The 20,739-nt window shown below is 36.6% G+C and overlaps 1 protein-coding gene across 4 annotated transcripts in view; it reads left to right on the forward strand.

Annotated features, from left to right (window-relative positions):
• The window catches only part of coro1ca (coronin, actin binding protein, 1Ca), a 59,032-nt gene that overhangs the window by 5,870 nt on the left and 32,423 nt on the right, over positions 1 to 20,739 (forward strand). Inside the window, exon 1 of one of the 4 annotated variants that reach the window (XM_058775025.1) lies at positions 409 to 567. The exons of 2 other annotated variants lie outside the window; for them this stretch is intronic. Coding sequence is in view for 1 of the 2 variants with exons in the window: in XM_058775024.1 (XP_058631007.1) it covers positions 3,029 to 3,050 (22 nt within the window). In the remaining variant the exon portion in view is untranslated. Of the gene's footprint in view, positions 1 to 408; positions 568 to 2,935; positions 3,051 to 20,739 lie in introns of those variants that run through there. One more of the 4 variants, XM_058775024.1, reaches the window with a different exon arrangement.

The raw sequence follows: 20,739 nt of genomic DNA on the forward strand, positions 1-20,739 counted from the left end.
TCTATTTATTTATTAGATGTAGGTATGCAGAAAATAATGAAATTGTGTATCCCATCCCTGCATAATGGTGCCATCTTGTGGTAATTTCCGTATAGGAAAACCAACCTCAACATATACGTTGAGCTCAAAAAAGCAAATTCGTGTTTATAGCTCATTGCACTCTCACCATGATACTATCAACTTACTGATCGACGTAATTTAACGATTACTGACTTCCCTGCACGTATGACATCCGCAGACTGGTTCTACAAGTATATGCAGTCACGTCGTCCACATTGAACTTCATACCCCTTTACGCTCCGGGTGGGCAGGGCTACGATGAATATGTTTTGTGATTGGTGACCTTTGACGCCACTCATTCCTCTGTTGTCTAATCACGTTCTTTGTGGGGCGGGGAAAACGAAACAAGGCGTGGCTTCCGGCGAGTCTCGGACAAGTTGAGTGAGGCAGAGGCAGAGGAATAGGGAACGTTCGCGCGATCAGGGACTGCTGCTGGGAAACTAAAGCTGTCTTTAGTACAAAATTGAAGTCGGGTCTGGATATATTTTTCCTACGACAGCTGAGAAGGTAAGAACAGGCGCATACTCGTTCTGTCACGTAATGTTTGTATCAAGAGGCGAAGATTGCATTGCTGTGCGTAAGTTTAAGTATCTGTCCATGCGAAGGGATCATGGCAGCGTGGATCAGGCCAGATGGGCTGATCTGCAGTGCTCAAAACGGGGGATTGATTTAATAAATTCTAATGTTTCATATCTGAACTGACATGCTTTTAGGGTGGAACGTGTAGTGCTGTGATTTGTATGGATGGATTAGGTAACCCTTTTGACTTTGTGTTTGAACAGTGTGGGAAGCGAAAGTTCATCTGCATCTGGGTCTGTTTGAATCTTACAATTTTTGAATTAAAAATAACACTAATAGTAATGTTAATACGAAATGTTCGATTTTTCTATTTTAAATCGCTAGTTTAGAATGTTGGAATCTTTCGTTTGGAATTGGAATGTTCGAATCTTGGAATCTTTGTTTGCTGATTACATTAGAAGAACAGAGAGCGAGCGAGTGATCACTAAACAAATAAAGCTAAAGTTGTACCACTTTAATTTGCAACCAGAGCCAATGTGATTTATCTTAATTTTTGGCAGCTTTTAGCTTGCTTTGCTGGAGTCAGTTGTTGGAACTGTCAGTCTGCTCAGGTTTGTCCTCTACTCACTGCTCAGAGCAAAAATGAAAGTTTGTATCAGTAGGAGATAGAAGTGTCAAGCCTTGGAACAAATTATCTTCAGGAAATATGCAGAATCATCAAATTCGTTTAATTAATCAATAAATATGTAGAGAAAAATGTAGAGGGATTAGTGGCCAAGACGTGTTTGAACAAGTTGGCTGAACTTCCTGTAGGTGTGGATTATTTTGTCAGATCCAAGAGGGTGGATGCATTAAAAATCATCTTTGAAGCATAATACAATGTGATGTCTGTGTGCAAGTTAAAGTTTTAAATATTCTGAAATGATCAGCACTTTTGAGAAATTATGTTGAAGTGATGATATACTTGAGATCAAGAGTCAAGTCTTATCAGTCTTTAAGAAAAAGGTGTTTTATTTTACATGGAGCGGGTCGCCCCCTTGTGAGCGCTGCCATGTTGACAACCTGTGATTGTTCTTGTCACACAATTGACAGACTTACTATTAATAATACATTTCATGTAAAAACGGAGCTGAGATTGAGAATAAATGCAGGGACATCTGAAGATGTATCAGTTGGAATGAATAAAAGCCAGATAAATGTGAACAGAAACTTGCTGAGTGTACCTTCAATGCAATGTGGTTTCTGTTTAAAACCTTCCCCTTTCCTTAGAAGCACTTCAATTTTTTTTTTTATGATGCAAAAAAAAAAGCCAAAAATGTTTCTGTCATTTCAGCTGGAAGAACAAAAGTTGTTTGGTTGTCATTGTTCTATTCAGTATGGCTCTTTACCTCAGGTTACTGTCTATCCCTGTAATAAGTGTAATGTACTATAAGGCGTTTTAGATTGAATTGCTCCTTTGTTTTGAGTCGTTGAGTTTGACTCCTTCAGATCCACCCTAAAAGCGTTAGTGCACTGTCTTGGAGGTTTACTTGTCTTTTTACTTCTTGCGTTAACCTTGAGTTATCTCAAAGGAGGAGAACAAGTGTTTGGGCTGCTGCACCCGGTTAGTGTTTTAGTGAATATTATGTAGCGTGCAGGGTTTTCTGTGGTTACCCATGTGTCGACCACACTGTAATATTGTCTGGCTTGTTTCAGTTTGACTCACTAACTTGCCAGGCAGCAGGAAAGAATATAAAAATAATGGAAAAAAATTGAGGCATTTAAAAAGTTTGTTTAGAAATCTAAGAAATGCCAGATATGTTTGTATTGACTGCTTTCTGTTTGCAGTATTGCAGACTGTCTGTTTTAACTTTTGGCGTTTACAATTCCATTTCATGGATTTCATTTATCATATATATATATATATATATTTTATAGAACCAGAAGGATGAAAGAACTCGTTGTACATGGATAAAAGTGCATTATGGTTCAGTTATAGCCCTTTTATTTCTTTTTTTCAAGAGGCCAGCCTTTGTTCTTGTTTAATCATTGCTGGTGCATGATATTGCTGGAGGCCACGCTGAAATCTTGACATGGTAATGTTTGGTCTGGCCGTCAGAATGCATCAGCCTGTTTATGCGTATGGACGTCATTGCATCGGCTCCTCTGTGCCTGTTTCCTTGTGCTCCTTGGGAAATGGGTCAGGATGCTGGGTAAAATTAGTCAGGAGATGCAGGAAGTTGCCACAAGGCTGTAGAGGATGCAGCTTCGAGAGCGTGTGTGTGTAAGAGAGATAGAGAGAAACAACTGGACATATATAGGCAGAGAGAATCTGTTGAGAGTTTTAAGGAAGTTTTGTTTCCTCTTGAGACTTGACAGTTTCAGGTTCCATTGCACATTTACCAAATATCGTTTTTTGTGTTAGGCACGCATCCTCTAGGCTGCATTCATCAGAGTATTGAGCGTTACGATGGATATCTCACCATCAGCAGGTATGCAGACTTAAAAGCAACCTTTTTCAAGACCTGCAGCTGTCATTATACAATATTGTCTTTGCTGAAACTCTCATGTTGCTCAACTGAGAGAGAAAGAAATGTCCTATGTGGCATTATGATTAAAACCAGCTTTACAGCAATTAATGGGTTAGAAGCATCACTGTGAAGTCTTTTGACATCTCTACTCTTAGTTTGATTTGCTTCTGTTCATTGTTTACCTGCCTGACATTTAGCTGAATAGGGCTTTTTTTTGTTTGTTGATTACGAGACTATGAATCTTCAATAGCTAAACAACAGATCCAGATTTTGAGCTCCGTTCTGAATGCTACATTTCATGGCACTTTATTTGTTGTAAAGTGAGTTTGTGTAGAAGCTTAGCCCACTGGGTTTATAAATCTGAGCATTTAAGCTCAATTCACAGGTTGTAAAGTTTAACCAGCATATGTATTCGTCCGTACAACCTAATGTTTTCCTAAGGTGAATAATGATGTCATAAATCTCATGTATTATCTCTATTTAGGGCTCTATAAAATCAGTTTTATTTTTTTATTTACTTTAAAATTTTCTGATCAAATATTTCTGGATTCTGTGTTTTATGATTTTATTATACATTTATAATCAAAAACTGTTGTAATGTATCAATGCATAGAACTTAATCGTTTAATGTAATTAAATTTGAATAATTCCATTTGTTTTTTGACAAAGTGCTGCACAACAGATGTTTACAATTTAAATAGAAATATGGATTAAAAAAATGTTACACTCCTTAAAAACTGTTTTAATAACTCTATTATTGTTGCATTTTATTGTATAATAGGGGTGGGCAATATAGCAAAAATATATAAAAATTTGTTTTTCAGGAATATCACGATTCACGATTTTATCATGATTCTTTGCCGTGTTAGTTTTACTATTTTGCAAGTTGTCTGAGCAGTAAAGCCAAACTAATTTCCCTATTATTTTTTATTTATTTATTTTTTTAAACGAAGCCTTACAAAGTAACAAAATATAAAATAAAAAAGAGTGACAGATATTTAGGCCATAGTGGGCAAAGATAAAAAATCTTTGGTATTATTTATCTATGTAAAGATAGGCTATATGTTACAAATACAAATAAAACAAACAGTGCTCTATTTTTCATTACAGTAAGTGTATTTAGAAGTAGCATTCAATAAATTGAATTAACAGATATAAAAATAAAACACTAAATACATCAATTATGCATTGATTCTTATTATTAATTCATTTACTCACTCTCAAGTTGAATGAGGTTTTTTTCTTCTGTTGGACATAAATGTTATTTTGAAGAATGTGGGTCCCCATTTTTTACTATTAAAGTCAATGTGGACCAGCTACTTTTTGGTTACCCACATTCTTTAAAATAGACCTGTCCTCTTTTGTGTTCAGCACAAGAAAGAAATTAATACAGGTTTGGGACAACATGTGAGTGAGTAAAAAATAACAGAAGAATAAATTTTGGTGAACTATCCTAGGGGTGGGCAATAGGGCTGCACGATAAATCGAAGTGAAATCGAAATCGTGATTAGATCGCGATCGCGTATCTTTCAGTGAAGCATGGTTCTGTGATCAGTAGTAAATCTCCATCCGAAGGCCAGAGGGCGCACTCGTGCGGAAACTCCAAATACGCCCCACAGAAGAAACCCAGGAAATGCCTATAGCGGTAGCTGGATGAACAGAAGATTTAAATGCTTTCATTGATTTAACGTGACTAATAAACACACCACTGTGACAATATGAGTTCTTCTTATTATAATTTTCATTATAATAAAGTATATGTATAATGCAGTGCTAGTTGACATTGCCTTTAAAATGCTGCTTAGAATACTATGAAATATGTTGCGTGCCTTATTCTGTGTAAAAGATGCCACATCTCATCACTCGACTGATGTTATGAAGTGAGTTTGGAGTAAAAACATGTTATTAAATGTGGTATTTTCACGTGCTTTTAGAGGGAGCAGCATTTACTACACAGAGCCGTAGTATAATCTTATTTGTTTTTGTGCATGACAATCGCATTCGATTAATCGTGCAGCCCTAGTGGGTGACATGGAAAAAATATCATATCACAATTCTTTTTAGAAATATCACAATTAGTGGTCGACCGATATATCGGCCGATATGTGGCATTTTTCAAATATCGGCATCGGGCGATACGTTTTTCTGTTTGGCAGATGCGTTTGAGGCGGGACTTTTATTTTGACGGCGCTGAGAACAGCAGTGCCTGAGCACACAGTGCTCACATTCTTCCTCTTGTTCGCTGTCGTCGTCAAAAGTTCTGTTTAATACGGATAGAAGTCTGTCTAATAATCAGATAGAACTGTTAAACAAAGGAATTAAAAGGTATTCAAAAAGTATTATAACAATTGCTTTTATATTATTAGTAATAGAAAGGCAAACATTATAATACTTTCTCTTTGCCTTCAACATTCAGCAAATGCACATTTATATAATTTAAACAAATCTTTGAATGACTAATGAACATTTAATTTCACAAATCTTGCAGACTAGTCGAATCCAGCTGTGAGATCTTATAAAGTGTGCATTTGTATCCTGCATGATCGCGTGTGCTCTGCGTGACGGTCGGTCCGTGCGAATTGAATGCGGACAGGAGGAGAGTTCAGCTTCACTGGAGATGCGCCATCGACAAACTCGTGATTTCAAATTATGCTGTGCTTAATGCTTTTGCCCACTGCCATATTCATGTTATTTTCACTGTGTGCTGTATGTAAAATGAGTGTTACCTCAGCTTTATTCGAAAAAATATGATTCCCAATGCACACAAACATCCCAGAATACTGAGTGCCCTGTTGGTTACAGTGTTTACTTCCTTTTTAATTATATTGTTATTAAATATTTATTTGTGAAAAATACTTTGTCATCTAAAGTATAATTGTTTATTTTACACATTTGTTTTTTTAATCCATTTTCAATATTAAAAATTAACTTTAAATATTAATTAAAAAGAAATAAAATTATATCGGCCATCAGTCACCCTGCTTTCCAAGATATCGGCATTGGCTGTCAAAAAAAACAATATCGACCACTAATCACGATTCTTTGTCATGTTGGTTTTACTATTTGCAAGTTGTCTGAGCATTACAGCCAAACTAATTTCCCTATTATAAAGACAAAGCCTTTCAAGGTAACAAAAAAAAAAAAAAATGTTTGGCAGATATTTAGGCTAATACGGGCAAAAATAAAAAAATACTTGTCATTATTTTATCTTTGATTATTAAAAAATAAGAACAAAGATACACATTACAACTACACATAATATACAAATGAAACAAACGGTGCTTTTATTTTCATATATATTAGGTGTATTTAGCAGGAGCATTCAAGAAATTGAATGAACAAAAATAAAACGATATATAGACTGATTCCTAAAGCAACTGTATTAAAGTTCTTCAGTCAAGAATAGTGAGTTCATCACGCATCTAACATACAGACATGCATCTGTTTTTCTATCAGTGGGGATTTCTTTAAGACTGCAAGGGAAGCTCGGCTTCCCCTATAATGTAAAAAAATTAATGGTAAAATATGTACTATTGTGTTAACATTTTATTGACTAAAAATGCGTTAGAACACGTTCACCTCGAAGACGAGTTCGTTCAGAATCAGCTACATATAGCAGGTCGAACTCGATTTCCTTCTCATACATTCCCGTAGCTTCAGTGTATTTCTCTGTTGAAGCCGAGCGTCCATTGACTTCAATGGGGCTGCTTTGAACAGTTTTTTTTCAGTGCCTCGAAACTAGACGGTCATTGGATAAATGCTGCGATTATGTCCCGCCCACGGACGCTCAGCGTCTCTGGGGGTGAATGGAGGAGTGGGCGTGCCTGGACTCCGGGCTTCTGCGTGATGATTGGAGGGTCTGTATCTCCTTTTGATTGACAGCGATTGTGTACAATAAAAAGTCGCTGACGCTGAAGCTATTCGAGCTCAGTCCCATCGCGGCTTTGCACTTGGTTCTTATCAATTATATATATATATTTTTTATTTATTTATAATGTTATGTTTTAATATACATGCTGCTAACTCGGAAATTTCAAGATATGCGAGCAAAAAAATGCTCCTGACACTTAGGCAATAAGACACGAGCAAGAGTGCTGTTTTTGTTTCGTTTCTGTGTTTGTTCCAAATCCGCGTTGATTTGGGCGAATCACTGATTCACTGAGCCACTCATAAAAACAGTCATTTGATTCGCTCCTGAAGGATTCAGCCGTTTTGAAAGAATCATTTGAATGACTCAGCGATTCAATCACGAACTTCTGCCACCTGCTGGCCGTTTTTAAGTTTCCCGTCTAAAAGTAGGCATATTACATTATTTTCCAACATATTTCTATATTCAGAATTTAGTATTTAAAACATTAATCTCATAACATTATTTATGAAATTATAAATACAGTCTAAATGAATAAATGCCACATCTAAATGTCACTTCATGCAGCTTCTGTGCAGTGCTAAGATGAGTTTTGTTTAGATCATTTCATGGATAACAATAGCCAGTCATGCATTCACATTAATTAAGTATTCAGAGAATAATATTGTCTGTTTTCACTTACATCTATTTATTTATTAAATTTTTATTCATTTTGTAGAATTGAATTATAAATTAAGCTGGTATAGTAATTCCCACATTTCCTCTGTCGAGTTTAATATCTTTTTTTTTTAGATTGTTTGTTCATTCATTCATTCATACAGTAGGCTAGCATCACTGGAAAAGACGCCTAGTTGGTACGACAGGGTCACAGAGCATTTTCTTGAAAAGGAACGTAGGGCAGGATTTACGTATAAATAAATGGACTATTTTTATGATGTAGGCCAAAAATGAGCTTCCCCTCTTTGAAAGACCAGCAGCCACCACTGTTTTCTATCAACTGTTTACTTTCATTTTAGACATAACCATCTGAGTCTATATGTAAACCTTGTGTGTTTTGACAGTATTAGCGCAAAAGATAGCTTAGTTCAGTAATCAGGCAGTTTTTGACAGGCTTTTTAGTTTGCGCGCTTCGGGTGCACGCTGCACTCAGAAAAAGCACATGTCAGAACAGCGTGTGAATGAAACATTTAACCTGCAAGGCTTTAAAGCACATGAAAATAATGTACTTTTGTGACTGCGAATAAGTGCAGTGTCCTGTGAGAGTAACTCTACCGCTGAGTTAACACTGATGTGAATGTATCAAAAATCGTTGTATCGCACACCCCTACTGTACAATAATAATATTTGTAATGATTTCTTTAGTTTAAACCAAACTTTTATTTTTGCAAGTTGTTGTGAAAACCTTTGAGTTTTCATGTGTATCCAACAGTAGTTTTTATCAAATAAAATGGTGTAAAGCTTGTGAAGTGACTTATGGAGCAGCTCTGGAGATGAACTTCTTGTCATCATATAGTGAGACCGCAGAAGCATTGTGTGTGTTTGAGTATGCGCGGTAGATGAAACTCTGCAGCTCATTCATAAAAAGATGAGCAGAACATGAAAATTTCATATTTTAATAGCAGTCTTTTACTTTTGATTTATTTAGCAAATTTTGTGACATTCTGCTAGGGTCTTATGATTTCCGCAATGTGGAAAATGCAGACAGAATTGTGGAATCCAGTCATAAAAATGAAATTTACTGTATAATGCGGAATGTCTTGGAATTTGATAAATTTTGGATGGATAAATCAAAAGTAGGTCAGTGCACTTAAATCAAAATTCATTATGGACTAATGTCTGTGAATTATAAGCCTCAATTTAAATATGAATATTTAACCATTAAAACAGAGTCTAGAAAAATTAACGTGGGGGGGAAAAATGGAATCCAGAAAAATTCAAACTTTTGGATAAAAATAAAATTTGGAAAAAAACATTAAATGGAATTTGGGGGAAAAATAAAACTTATTTCATAGGGCCCTAGGCCTATATATTTTTAAATTCCATTATTTATGACTGGCTTCTGTGATTCCGCCCTTGTTTTTTGTAGAAATCATAGGACCCAACTTTTTTTATTTTGTGATAATACAGTATTCTCTCTGATTTCAAAGTCAGTTTTAAGTAATTTTTATGTTAGACCTTATTGCAAAATAATTAGCTGGTGTTTTAAGCATTGCAGCTGATAGCAATGGCAGAGATTGTCGTACACTTGCGTCTTATCTCACTGTTACGAAAGGCAGCAAAATCCTAGTTGGAATTCCATCACAATTGCCCTCTTTGGCCCTGGAGCAGGAAGAGGATTTAGGTGGTGCCATCCCCCTGCTGTATTCTCTATAACAAATGGCATTCAGAGTGGCCCGTGGCACACCAGGCTGTTAGAATCCTTTCATTTATTCAGTCTCATGTCATCCAAAACCTGATGACTACTACTGCCTCTGTGCACAAATTTCTGATGAACCTTTCAATTACAATCAATGGACACTGAAACTTTCAAGCTTCAAAAAGGACCCAAAGTGGCCTAAATGACTCGCTGTTATCTCACTGTAAGTCCACTTTTATTATATTATATTTTATTTGTGCTTCTGTATCCTGATTTAAAGTTTGAAAGTCGCTGTCCCCATTCATTCTTATTGCCTATTTGCATGTCTGATGAATTGGCTCCGATTTGCATATCTAAACCACCGAATATGGAAAAACTAAGATTTAAAGGAGTTGTCAGAAAGGTGTGGAATTTATATTAAAGGCATGGCTACCCAAGGTATTCCCTGAATCGAGGACGGATAAATGAACTTTTACTGAAACGCCTGAGGGAACAGAAACTTGCCGTCACCAGTTGCACCACGCGATGAACCACACCCTGTCTGACGAGGAAGGAAGCAGTATTATCTATCCACGTAACATGGTTCAGCACAAGCTAATAAACTTCAGTTTAAGTGTAAGCCACAGTCAAATTGTCACGCTTGCATTCAAAGGTTTTATGAAACAAGCTGCACTTGAGCAAGGAGAATGATAAGGTCATGTTTTGTGTAAATGAATTGTGGCTTCGGCTAATAAGTGAGACTGTTCAGTTCAGTTTACCAAGGCTGCATTTATTTGATCAAAATTACAGTAAAACAATAATATAGTAAAATATTATTAAAATAAAAAAGTTGTGTGTATATAATTAGAAGAAAAAATATTAAATATCTTAATGACCCCGAAATGTTGAATATTCACAATATACTCAAAGTGATTTTACCATCATAAAATTTCAACAATATTATGAATATAAATTTTTGAAAGCATGATCAAATTAGATAAAATCTTTCATAGGCACATAAGAGCGAGGGACGTTTTGTGAATGATGGGCTTTTCATTTCTGGAAAACTCTCTGCAGAGTTCAGTGGGTTCAGACTCTGTGCGGGCATCTCTATGTATTCCAGTGACTTTTCAGTCACAGAATGCATTTATTTGGATTAGAAACATAGTATCAACCTCTGGTGTGATGACGCCAGGACTGATCGGGGTGTGCAGCCCAACACTTCAGTTAGATTTTAAAACTGTTAACCTTCCCTCTGGGTTTGGCCTTCATGGTGGAGAGACAACAGGATACGACAGTAGTGAACGTCTTTAACAACTTTCCCATATCCTTGTAGTGGTGTATATTAGGGGTCAGGGTGCCATAATGAGCCCAGAAGTGTCAAATGAGTTCTAGTTATACGAGACTGTGGCTGGCACGGTTGAAGGGAGTGCTTGTGCTGAGAATATACGGTAAATGGAATTTTTAAACAGAGCCATGTATGGTGTTTGAACTGAGTCAAGTGTAAAATGGCTCTGTCTGACTGTATGCAAAAACAAGCTCCCTATCTTTTACTTTCTTACACTTCTGCATTTGGAGCCGTCACTTGCTCTGTCTTGTGCCTTTTCTCTGCCGGCGTTATGTCAGAGCTCAGCAATGTGTCTGGATTTTATAGTAAAGAAACGCAGATACATGACTGGCCAATGGAAGGGCCCACCTGTATGCAGCCGGCATGTGTCACAATGATTAACCTGTGGGGTGTTGTGTGTAATTGAATATGTAGGCTAATTTCGTATTATAAAATTGTGTCAGTTTTGCAGTTTAAAATTTTTTTTGTTTTGTTTTTATATCAAATGTAAAAATACTAATTAATTTATTAAGATTAAATAATATTTAATTTTATTATTTAATTCATTATTATTGTTAAATCATGTAATATTATAATTGAATTTAGTATTACAAATATTTAAAATATTGTTTTTTTTAATATAATTTAAAATTTAAGTTCTCAAATTGTTTTCTATTTTAATATTTTTAAAATGTAATTTATCCCTTTGATGGCACCACTACATTTTCAGCAGTCTTCAGTGTCACATGACGCTTCAGAAATCATTCTGATATGCTGATTTGGTGCTCAAGAAACATTCATTATTATTATTATTATTAGTGTTATTAGTGTTAATTTTTTGTGGGAACACAAATGATTCTTTGATGTAAAGACCATTCACAAGCAAAGTATTTATTTATAATCAATCTTGTGTAACGTTATGAATGTCTTCATGGCCACTTTTGATCAATGTAATGCACCTTTGCTGAATAAAAGTAATTATTTCTTTCAAAAAAAAAAAAATCTTATTGTTCTCAGACTTTTGAATGGTAGGGTACACCTAGTGTGCTACTTTTGCACATCTGCCCTGGGCACATTACACTACACTCTTGTCATCTCAAAATGATGTTGCCCTTCTATACCGATCCAGATCATACTTTTCTTTGAAAAAAAAAAAAAAAGTAAATGTTCTATCAGTTTTGGATAAGGCCTACCCAGCCTTTACTCTGTGTTTCACCATGAATCCGGAGACCAGTGATGCCACAGTGCTGCGTTACAAGGCTTCCTTTGTGCACGGCTGGGTTCAGGAAGTGAAGGAATCGCCTCAGATGGTTGTGGAGGCGGTATCACTCTGATTCATTGCCCAGAACTCAATGTGAAGTGAGAATCGCCACAGTAAAGGCTTTTCCTCTTGTTGGTTAAATGAAGGTTTGATCAAGATCATCTTTGGGTCTCTCAAATAATTCCCAGTTCTTCTTTTGTTTCTCCTACTTCTGTTGTACAAGTATAACCGCGATCTTCTTTCAAGCATCTCAGCTCTTTTCTGACATCTGTTCACAGGGAGACAGTAGCTGGATTGAGCTTGCGGTCAGGAATCTATGAATCATTTAGTGACTTGCTTGTGGCGCTTATTAGTTGGTATCCAGTTCATGATTTTGATGAAGTAGCTATTTTATCTTTCTCTTCATAAACAGGGATCCAATGGTTCTAATAATTGGAGGCATTTCTTTAAGTCAGCGTGAGTTGCTGACATTCAAGTGAAATTGTGAATATGCTGTGAGGAAAAACATAGGTGACACTTGATTTTATCCACCAGGAAATGAATGGATTATAAGAAGCGTGGGCATTTGTGTTCATATTTTCATTAGGAGAAAGCTCTTCCCATTTTTTTCAGTCTCTAGTTCTTTTCAGGCTTTGTTGATTGATTCCATATTTTTTATTAGCGCACACGCTGAAAACGTGACATGCCCAGATCATCTTTTTTTCCCTCTTTCGGTCAAGCATGCTTATTTGGCTGCCAGCATGTCTGTATGGCACATTCGACTGGCAGATTTTACAAAAAAAAAGTTCAAAGTTCTGTCAAGTTCACCACTTGACAGACCCAGTCATTAACAATAAGGGTTTCCAAGATGATATTAAATTATTTTTTTGTTTTCCATGGAAGAAAAAAAATCATACCGGTTTGGAATGATATAAAGCTGAGTAAAGTACTTGCGCCTCTATAGACGCTACTGTTCAAAAGGTTTGGTCAGTCAACACTTCTTTAAAAAAAACAATTATAATTTTATTCAGCAAGGATTAAATTGATCAAAAGTGAAAGTAAAGACTTTTTTGTTACAAAATATTTCAATTTTAAACAATTGTTCTTCTAAATGTTATAATAATCATCAAAGAATTCTGAAAAAAATGTATCAGTTTCCACGTTAAGCAGCAACTGTTTTCAACATTGATAAGAATAGAAAAATCTGCACATTAGAATGATTTATGATCATGTGACACTGGAGTAATGGCTGCTGAAAATTCAGCTTTGAATCACAAGAATAAATTACATTACATCTAAGTATATTACATTAGAAAACACAATTTTTTATTTGTAGTAATATTTTACTATATTTCTGTTCGTGATCATAATCATTTGTGATCTGAATGAATTTAAAAAACAATTAAAATGAATTATTTTCAACCTCAAACTTTTGAATGGTAGTGTAGGCCTGCAGAAGACATGTCGAGGAAACTCTGTGGTTTTGACCCAGTAACCCGGCTTACAAAGCTGTATCCGTCTTGAAGCAGGTTACGATTAAACATCTTAGTCTGACCCTTGTTTTCCTAATACTATGTGGCTGAGAATCCTAGACCAACAAACTTGTTTTTACCACAGCTTGTTTTGGATGACAACACTTCTGGCCATCTGTAACTACTTTTGTTCATGTAGGCAGTCTTCTAACACGGCTGGTGTGACCGTGTAAATTCCGTCTTCGGTTCTTTGTGGTATTATTTGTGCAGTTTTTAATGGGTGAGGAATGTGAGAGCAAACCCTGCCTCATTGTTCTCATTACAACGTTCCTTGGAAAACTGTCCAGCAGCTTTCTGGACATTGTCTGGAATTTTATGCATTAGTGCCCAGGCTAGGTTTAACTGTCGAACCCAGAACACAAGCATGGCCAAGCAAAGTAGTTGCAATCAGAAACTTTTACTCTACATCATTATGTTTATTGGATGTTATTTGCATTTTGTGTTCACGTTGCAATAAATTCCCAAAGTCTTTGCCAGGGTTGCTCGGCTACTCTGTGTAGATTGTTTTGCATTCCCGTAATGGTGACAAACAGAGTTGCACATTATGAAAGAAAAGCATTGCTGGATGCACGGCATTACCCTACACTTGCTTGGAATATACACAGACTGCTATCAGTTTATGGTCAAGATTGATTTAGCAGTAAGTTGGCTTGCAATGCTCATTAACCTGTCAGGAAACAATGAGAGCAAGAGTCTGGTCGCTTAGTAGTAGCACACCTCTTCATAATCGTACCTCAAATAATTTCTTATATCCATATCACAGATGAGTTATGCGTTGATTTTACTTAATACTTTTGGTTGGATATTTGTTAAAATCCCTTACCTTACACTGACAGGTATGGTTGCTAAAAATTTACGGTAAAAAAAAAACACCAACGATGTTGCTTTTACAGGATGGCATATTGGTGCCTGCGTATTTTACAACTTATACCCATATATTTCATCAATTGATATCATGTTAATATACCAGTCTACTCAAGCTACCAAAATCTGCTTTTTACCTTAAAATTGAATGATAATCACCAAAACCATGATGATGATGAATCAGAGTTCATGCTAAGCCAATGATACACACAAAGACAAATCAGGGAAAATAAAGCAATAAACATCAACTAAATGACAGAGAATTTAAGACCGAACATTCCAATGTTTGTTCCTGGTAAAATAGGAAAAAACTAAATTTTTTAAATATAATTATGTTATGTAGGGACTTCTGGGAATGTACTTTCACTGTTTTTGATCATAAATGATACGGCTCTTCATAGTTTGTACTTCTGAAAATTAAAATTAATTAATGAAAACAGTAAAATTAATTATAATGCAATGTTAAACCATTTGCAGTATTTGTTGGTAACTTATTTAACCAATTAACAGGTTTCTACTGTAGAATGTCTTGTATAATATTAAGAAACAATGGTATAGACCAGGGGTGGGCAAACTTTTAGACTCGAGGGCCATATCAAGTTTTCCACATTAAGTGAGGGGCCGCATAATGTTTGATAAATGAAGCTTTTTGTTTTTTGTTGTAAATTGACTCACTTACTACTGTACTGTGTGTATACTTGTACATAGGCCTTCATGGCAGTTCTATTCTTGTACCTTTTTTTTTTTTTTTTTTTTTTTTTATGAGCACTTTGACACACAGATAAGTTGCATTGGTGTACAAGTCGATTGATGTATGACACATTTTATCATTTTATTCAGAAATAATGTACAATAAACAAAACTAGAGGTCGACCGATTCATTGGTTCTGCCGATTAATCGGCACTGATAGTTGATTTGCGGAACTATCGGTTATTGGCAAAAATCCATGCCGATATTTTTCCGTGTTGCTGGAGTGGCTGAGAATGGTCTGCTGTCATTATACAGTACGAAAGCAGCCTCTAGAGGCGGAAATCACTGGCAGCACATGTTGTTTGTTTGCACAGAGCAGGAAACTCCAAACACGCATTTAAATGCAGCCGACAGAAAATCCTGCCGTGGAACAGAGCGCCATTCACATAGTTTTCCATTAAATAACACTATATTTGTCCCAAATCATTGTTAATGTACATAATGACTTCACCCTAGGCTATAAATTATGTATTATGCATTTTCTGCAAAACGTTTCTTTCTGTGGCTCTAATACAGTCTGTATGCTTCATATAGAGAGCTGCAATACAGATCGCGCTCTCTTTCCGTTTGCTCTGTTTATTTTAAACACCGAACTTCAAACTCATTAATGCAACATAGTTCATTCTTGAAGCAAACTCATGTCCGTTTGGTGATTAAATAAACACATTTAGACCGCTGCTTGAATTGCTTGAATTACATATACAATATCAAGAACCTGTGCATGTAATTTTAATATTTTCTTGTGTAGGTATTTTAAGATGGCCATTTTTAAGCATGACTGTTGAAATGAAATGGTAATACTTAACAATAAGAGTCCATTTGTAACATTTAATGAAAGCTGTAGAAGTATTGTTCCTTGTTAGTGTTCATTTCATTTCGACATTTACTATTACTAAGAGGCTTCATTTTTAAATTTGAAAGTTTCTTCTTTTAACATTAGTAAACTATGAAAAAACTTTTAATGAACATTATAATTAATATTACTAAATTTTTATTCATTTACTAAGTATGGTTCAGTACTGTTGTATGCTTTTTTAAAAATGGTAAAGCTCTATTTTAGTTTTCGTTCAGTATCCATTTTAAAAACTATCGGTTGCTTAATTGGTATCGGCCAGTGTGGTCCAATGTAGCTATCGGTAAAATCCACTATCGGTCGACCACTAAACAAAATGTTTACAAACATTAGAAACATGTATATTCCCCACACTCCACAAAAACCCTGCAAATTTAGCAGTTTTCAGAATAGAAAAAAGAACGAAAACATAAGTAAAAAACAGTGGCAAGTTATAGTGGCATTCACTCTAAACATATATTATAAACGCCCAGCCTAAATATTTAAAGCGAAACTGAAACTAGTTGCGTGGTTGCTGGAAAATGCACAATACAAACTGAAAACAAACTCACTTGCCTTTTCTCATTCGTCACCAATCTTAATGTATGAGCTTGACCTTGGTTGGTTTATATAAGTCGCCTTGGAAATCACAGCACGTTTCAGATGAATATACCGCACTAGGCTACAGCGCCATCTATTGGATTTTACTGATATTGCATCAAATTAGCTATTTTGGACCAACAGCCTCATGGGCTGGATGAAAACGCCCGTAGTTTGCTCACCTCTGAATATTTGTATCATTTTAAAAATCCCTCGCGGGCTGCAGATGGCCTGTGTGCTGTAGTTTGGACACCCCTGATATAGACACTTCATGTCTTCAATAGCCCATGAAATAAGCTATTGTAGACATTAGGAGTAGCGTAATCTGTCAGTGGTGTTCAAGATTTGTGAAATGTTTAAGAACAATGTTTTGTGGAAACATTCTGTAACTCCTTTTGTAAATGTCTGCTTTTTGCTGACAAATGCGCAAACTGAAGTAAACATTGACTACTTCTGGTGCTGTTCAAAGGAATCACAGTCTCGTTGTGTTTGTTTGTTGGAATTGTGCTGTATTGTGTAAGTGGGCAGCATTCATATCAGTTTGTGCAGGGGAAGCTGGAGACAGCAAGGCTGGACAGCAAGGCTGATTCTTTGATATTGAACCAAATCGAATGGGTAAATGACACTTATTTTTTGCAACTTGAACTGTGCTTGACCTGTTGCAGAGTTTTTTGTTTTTTTGTCAGGGTTTCCATCTGTTTTGTTGAGCCGTGCAATGTGATTTTGAGAATTTATTAAAGCAGCGTCATTATGCTTTAAAAAGTTGAAATTGCGATAGTTGATAAAATCACAATATTTGTGGCCAAATTGTGCAACCTTAATTGAAATTTAAATAAGCTTTTTACTCGCTGTATGTTTGAACATTATTTTCAGTTTGTTTTCCCAACAAATCCATGTTCAGCAGGCTAAAGTTCAGATAATCATGGATCTGTTTTCGTTCTAATTCTTTTATCCCTCTCTTTGTGCTGTGGAACATTTCTCACACATTATTTTTGCGACTGAATTCAGAATGCTTCTCTGTCGTCGTGAATTGATATCGTGTTGCTTGGCAATGAATTCACACAATTATCATTTCCCATTCTCCAACGCTCTGAGACTCCCATTGTTGCCTTTTTAGGGGTCATTTCCATTCCAGTCAGTGTCTTGCTGAATAAGATTCTTCGACGTATGTGCTGACAACGATGTCAAGCCTTTCAGCTGCCGATTATGGCCAGATTATGTGGTAAAGTTATACAGGGGACTCTATTTGTATAAATGGATGTTTTATGGTGTTATGTAACTGTCTTAATGGCTGCTGGATGGTCTAGGCGGCCGCCTTATGACTCATGGAAGTGTCAAGATGGCTATTGTGTGCTGGAGTGATACAGCATGTCGCATTTTGTGCTTGTCAGAATGTGGGCTGTTGAGTGGTGAAGTCATTGTTAGCCTTTGTGAAACCGATCACATGTAGGAGATTTGGAGTTAATATACGTCTAATGCAAAGCGTACACTGTAAGGCTGAAGCCCTGTGTGGAATAAAATACTCAATTACAATCCTGAAAGTGGGATTTTTATTTTTTTTTATTTTATTTTTTTTTTCTCTCGTGTTTTGTTTTTTCCCCTCACATGTCACCATGGGTTCACTCCATCTCAAGTGGTCAAAAAAGTGGAAAACTGGTTGCTTTTATTTATTTTTTATTTTGTGTGTGAGATTGCCCTTTATATATTGGTACCGTTTTTTTTTTTGTGCATTTTACTTGGTTTAACCACAGTGGCTGATTGGCCAACAACAAATTTTTGTTATTGGAGTTTCCATAAACATCCAAATATCTCAGCTCAGGATGGTCCAAGCCTCTTGGAACCACAACTGATCTAGATCACATTTCAAGTACATGTATGAAATTGTTTTCACATTTTCTCATAGACTTGGAGCTGAAATCCAAGTGTAACAATCAAGACTGCTCAAAGTTCCACATTTAGAGTCAATTTATAATGGCAATCACAGTCTAAATCCTATTTTAGGGGCTACCAAATTAACATTGAACATTTGAGTTTGAATTATTATTATTATTATTATTATTATTTTAAATGGGGACAAGAAAGTGCGCTAACTTCTGGATTGATTATCTCTGGTCTCTCCAAATCTATATGGGCCCTATCATAGACCCGGCGCAAGGCGTGGCGCAAGTGTTTTTGCTAGTTTCAGCCCGACGCAGTTCTCATTTTCCCGTCCTGCGCCGCGTTGTTTAAATAGCAAATGCATTTGCCCCCATTTGTGCGCCCATGGGCGTGCTGGTCTGAAAACGAGGTGTGTTCAGGTGCATCGTTGGCGCGTTGCTATTTTGAAGAACTGAAAATAGACTGCACCATAGACGCAATATATATTTTTTTATTTAAAGAGCGTGTTAGTAGAAAATGCACCTCTGGGCGGGTCCACAACACGCGTTCACTTTGCTTATTACACACAGGGATGCTAAACGGGGACAACCCGTTTAGACCATGCACCCGGCCGCGCTGACGTTTTCACGTCGTTAAACTAACAAAAGTGGATTCGGACACGCCCTAAGTGCACTTCCACCGTGCGTTTTAGACCATGCGCTTAGATCGTTAAAATAGGGCCCCATGACTTTAGTTTTTCACATAAAAGATAATATTCGAAGAACCAACCTGTGACCATTTACTTCCATTGTATAGACAGAAAACACTGATACATTTGTCAAAACATCTATTTCCAAAAAGGAAAGAAAGTCGTACAGAACTTGAGTGACATGAAGCTGAACTATCCCTTCAGTGCTTCAGTTTTATAGTGTGCGCTTGTTTAAAGTAAACTAAAACCTTCAAAAATGATGTGAAGGAGTCATTTGACGGGTCATTTGAGTTTGGAGTGATTGTGATAGGCTGTCTGCTAAAATAGACCTTGTACTGTAGCCTTTTTTGGCTGAAAATGATCTCTGTGTGGCTCAGTAACATATCAGAGAGCTCTGCATTGAGTCTCAGAATCAACTGGGTACGTTTTGTACTTAAAAGGCCAAATTTGCTTCTACTTGGTTCTACCTTTTTTTTCCCCATTCTTTCCTACTGTGGTATTTTGCTGGTGTTGCTAGGCGATTCATGAGTGTTGGTAAATACAGGCTGGATTTCACCATGTGTTACTTGGCAGTAGTCCTCTGCTCTACTTTGACTACAGCCAGACTCCACCTTTAAACAGCCGACCGCAGTTCAACTACATGAACCTGCTGATTCAAATCTACGCAAAGCACCACGCCCCCCTCTCTCCTTCCCTTTCGCTATCACTTGCTTTTTCTCGTTCCACCTGGCCTGCAACATGACTGCCAAGAGCGCTACGGTTGTTGTGACCCCATGCTAACCTCTGGCACAGCAGATGCAAGTGTGAAGCGGAGTATCTCTGAATTGCCTTTGTGGAAGAGATGTTGTGACATTCTGGTTTGTCAGTGTGGCGTAGAGACTAAATACCAGCAGCAGGATAGTGCTGAGCAGATTGAGCACAAGGTCAACACGTTTCATCTGGATTCACATGCCACGTCAGGTCTTCAGAGCGGTGCAGATGTCAAATCAAGTGCAGCTCTTCTAATTTATGAAGTGAATCCTATCTCCACATGTGCACATGGAAGTGGAATCATTCCACTTGGTACTTGTGTTCTTTAGTCATAATTAATTTATGCCATTAATGAAACTGTCCAATAATTGTGGGGTTACTTCTTTGTAGGGCTGGGCGATATATCTCAAACACGCAGCATTTCACTTCACCAGACGTTAATTGATGGACTGGAGTCGTGCCGAAAAAGTCACGTTATGAAATAATACAAAGAAGTAGGGTTGGGCGATATATCGCATGCGATATGCATGCGCATCTCGTCAGTAAAGCCGGTTCCTTGATTAGCGGTAAATCTCCATCACCTGTTTTCAAATGGAGTGGCATTTAATACACGGAGCCGTAGTTCACTTACAAGCTACGCAATATCGCATTCATTATTGCAGATGAATCGCCTTCGATAATGAACGCGATATTGCGTAGCTTGTAAGTTCTTGCGTAGCTATTTTTCCACTGGAGAAAGCAATATCATCGATAGAAGCCTCATATTTTAGCTGTAAACGACTACAGGCTACTAGGGGTGGGAGGAAAAAAAATCGATTCACCTAACTATTGCGATGCTTTTTAAAACAATTTAAAAATCGATTGGTCTACTTAAGAATCGATTTTTATTTCATCATTTTATTTTTCCTAAGAAGTTAGCGCTTTGTAATTCTAACAGAGGGTGAAATGTATCGGTGTGTTCGACTTGGAGCAGCACCACGCAGAC

Source organism: Onychostoma macrolepis, chromosome 05 (genome assembly GCF_012432095.1).
Source record: "Onychostoma macrolepis isolate SWU-2019 chromosome 05, ASM1243209v1, whole genome shotgun sequence".
In the NCBI taxonomy this organism is placed as follows: Eukaryota; Metazoa; Chordata; class Actinopteri; order Cypriniformes; family Cyprinidae; genus Onychostoma; species Onychostoma macrolepis.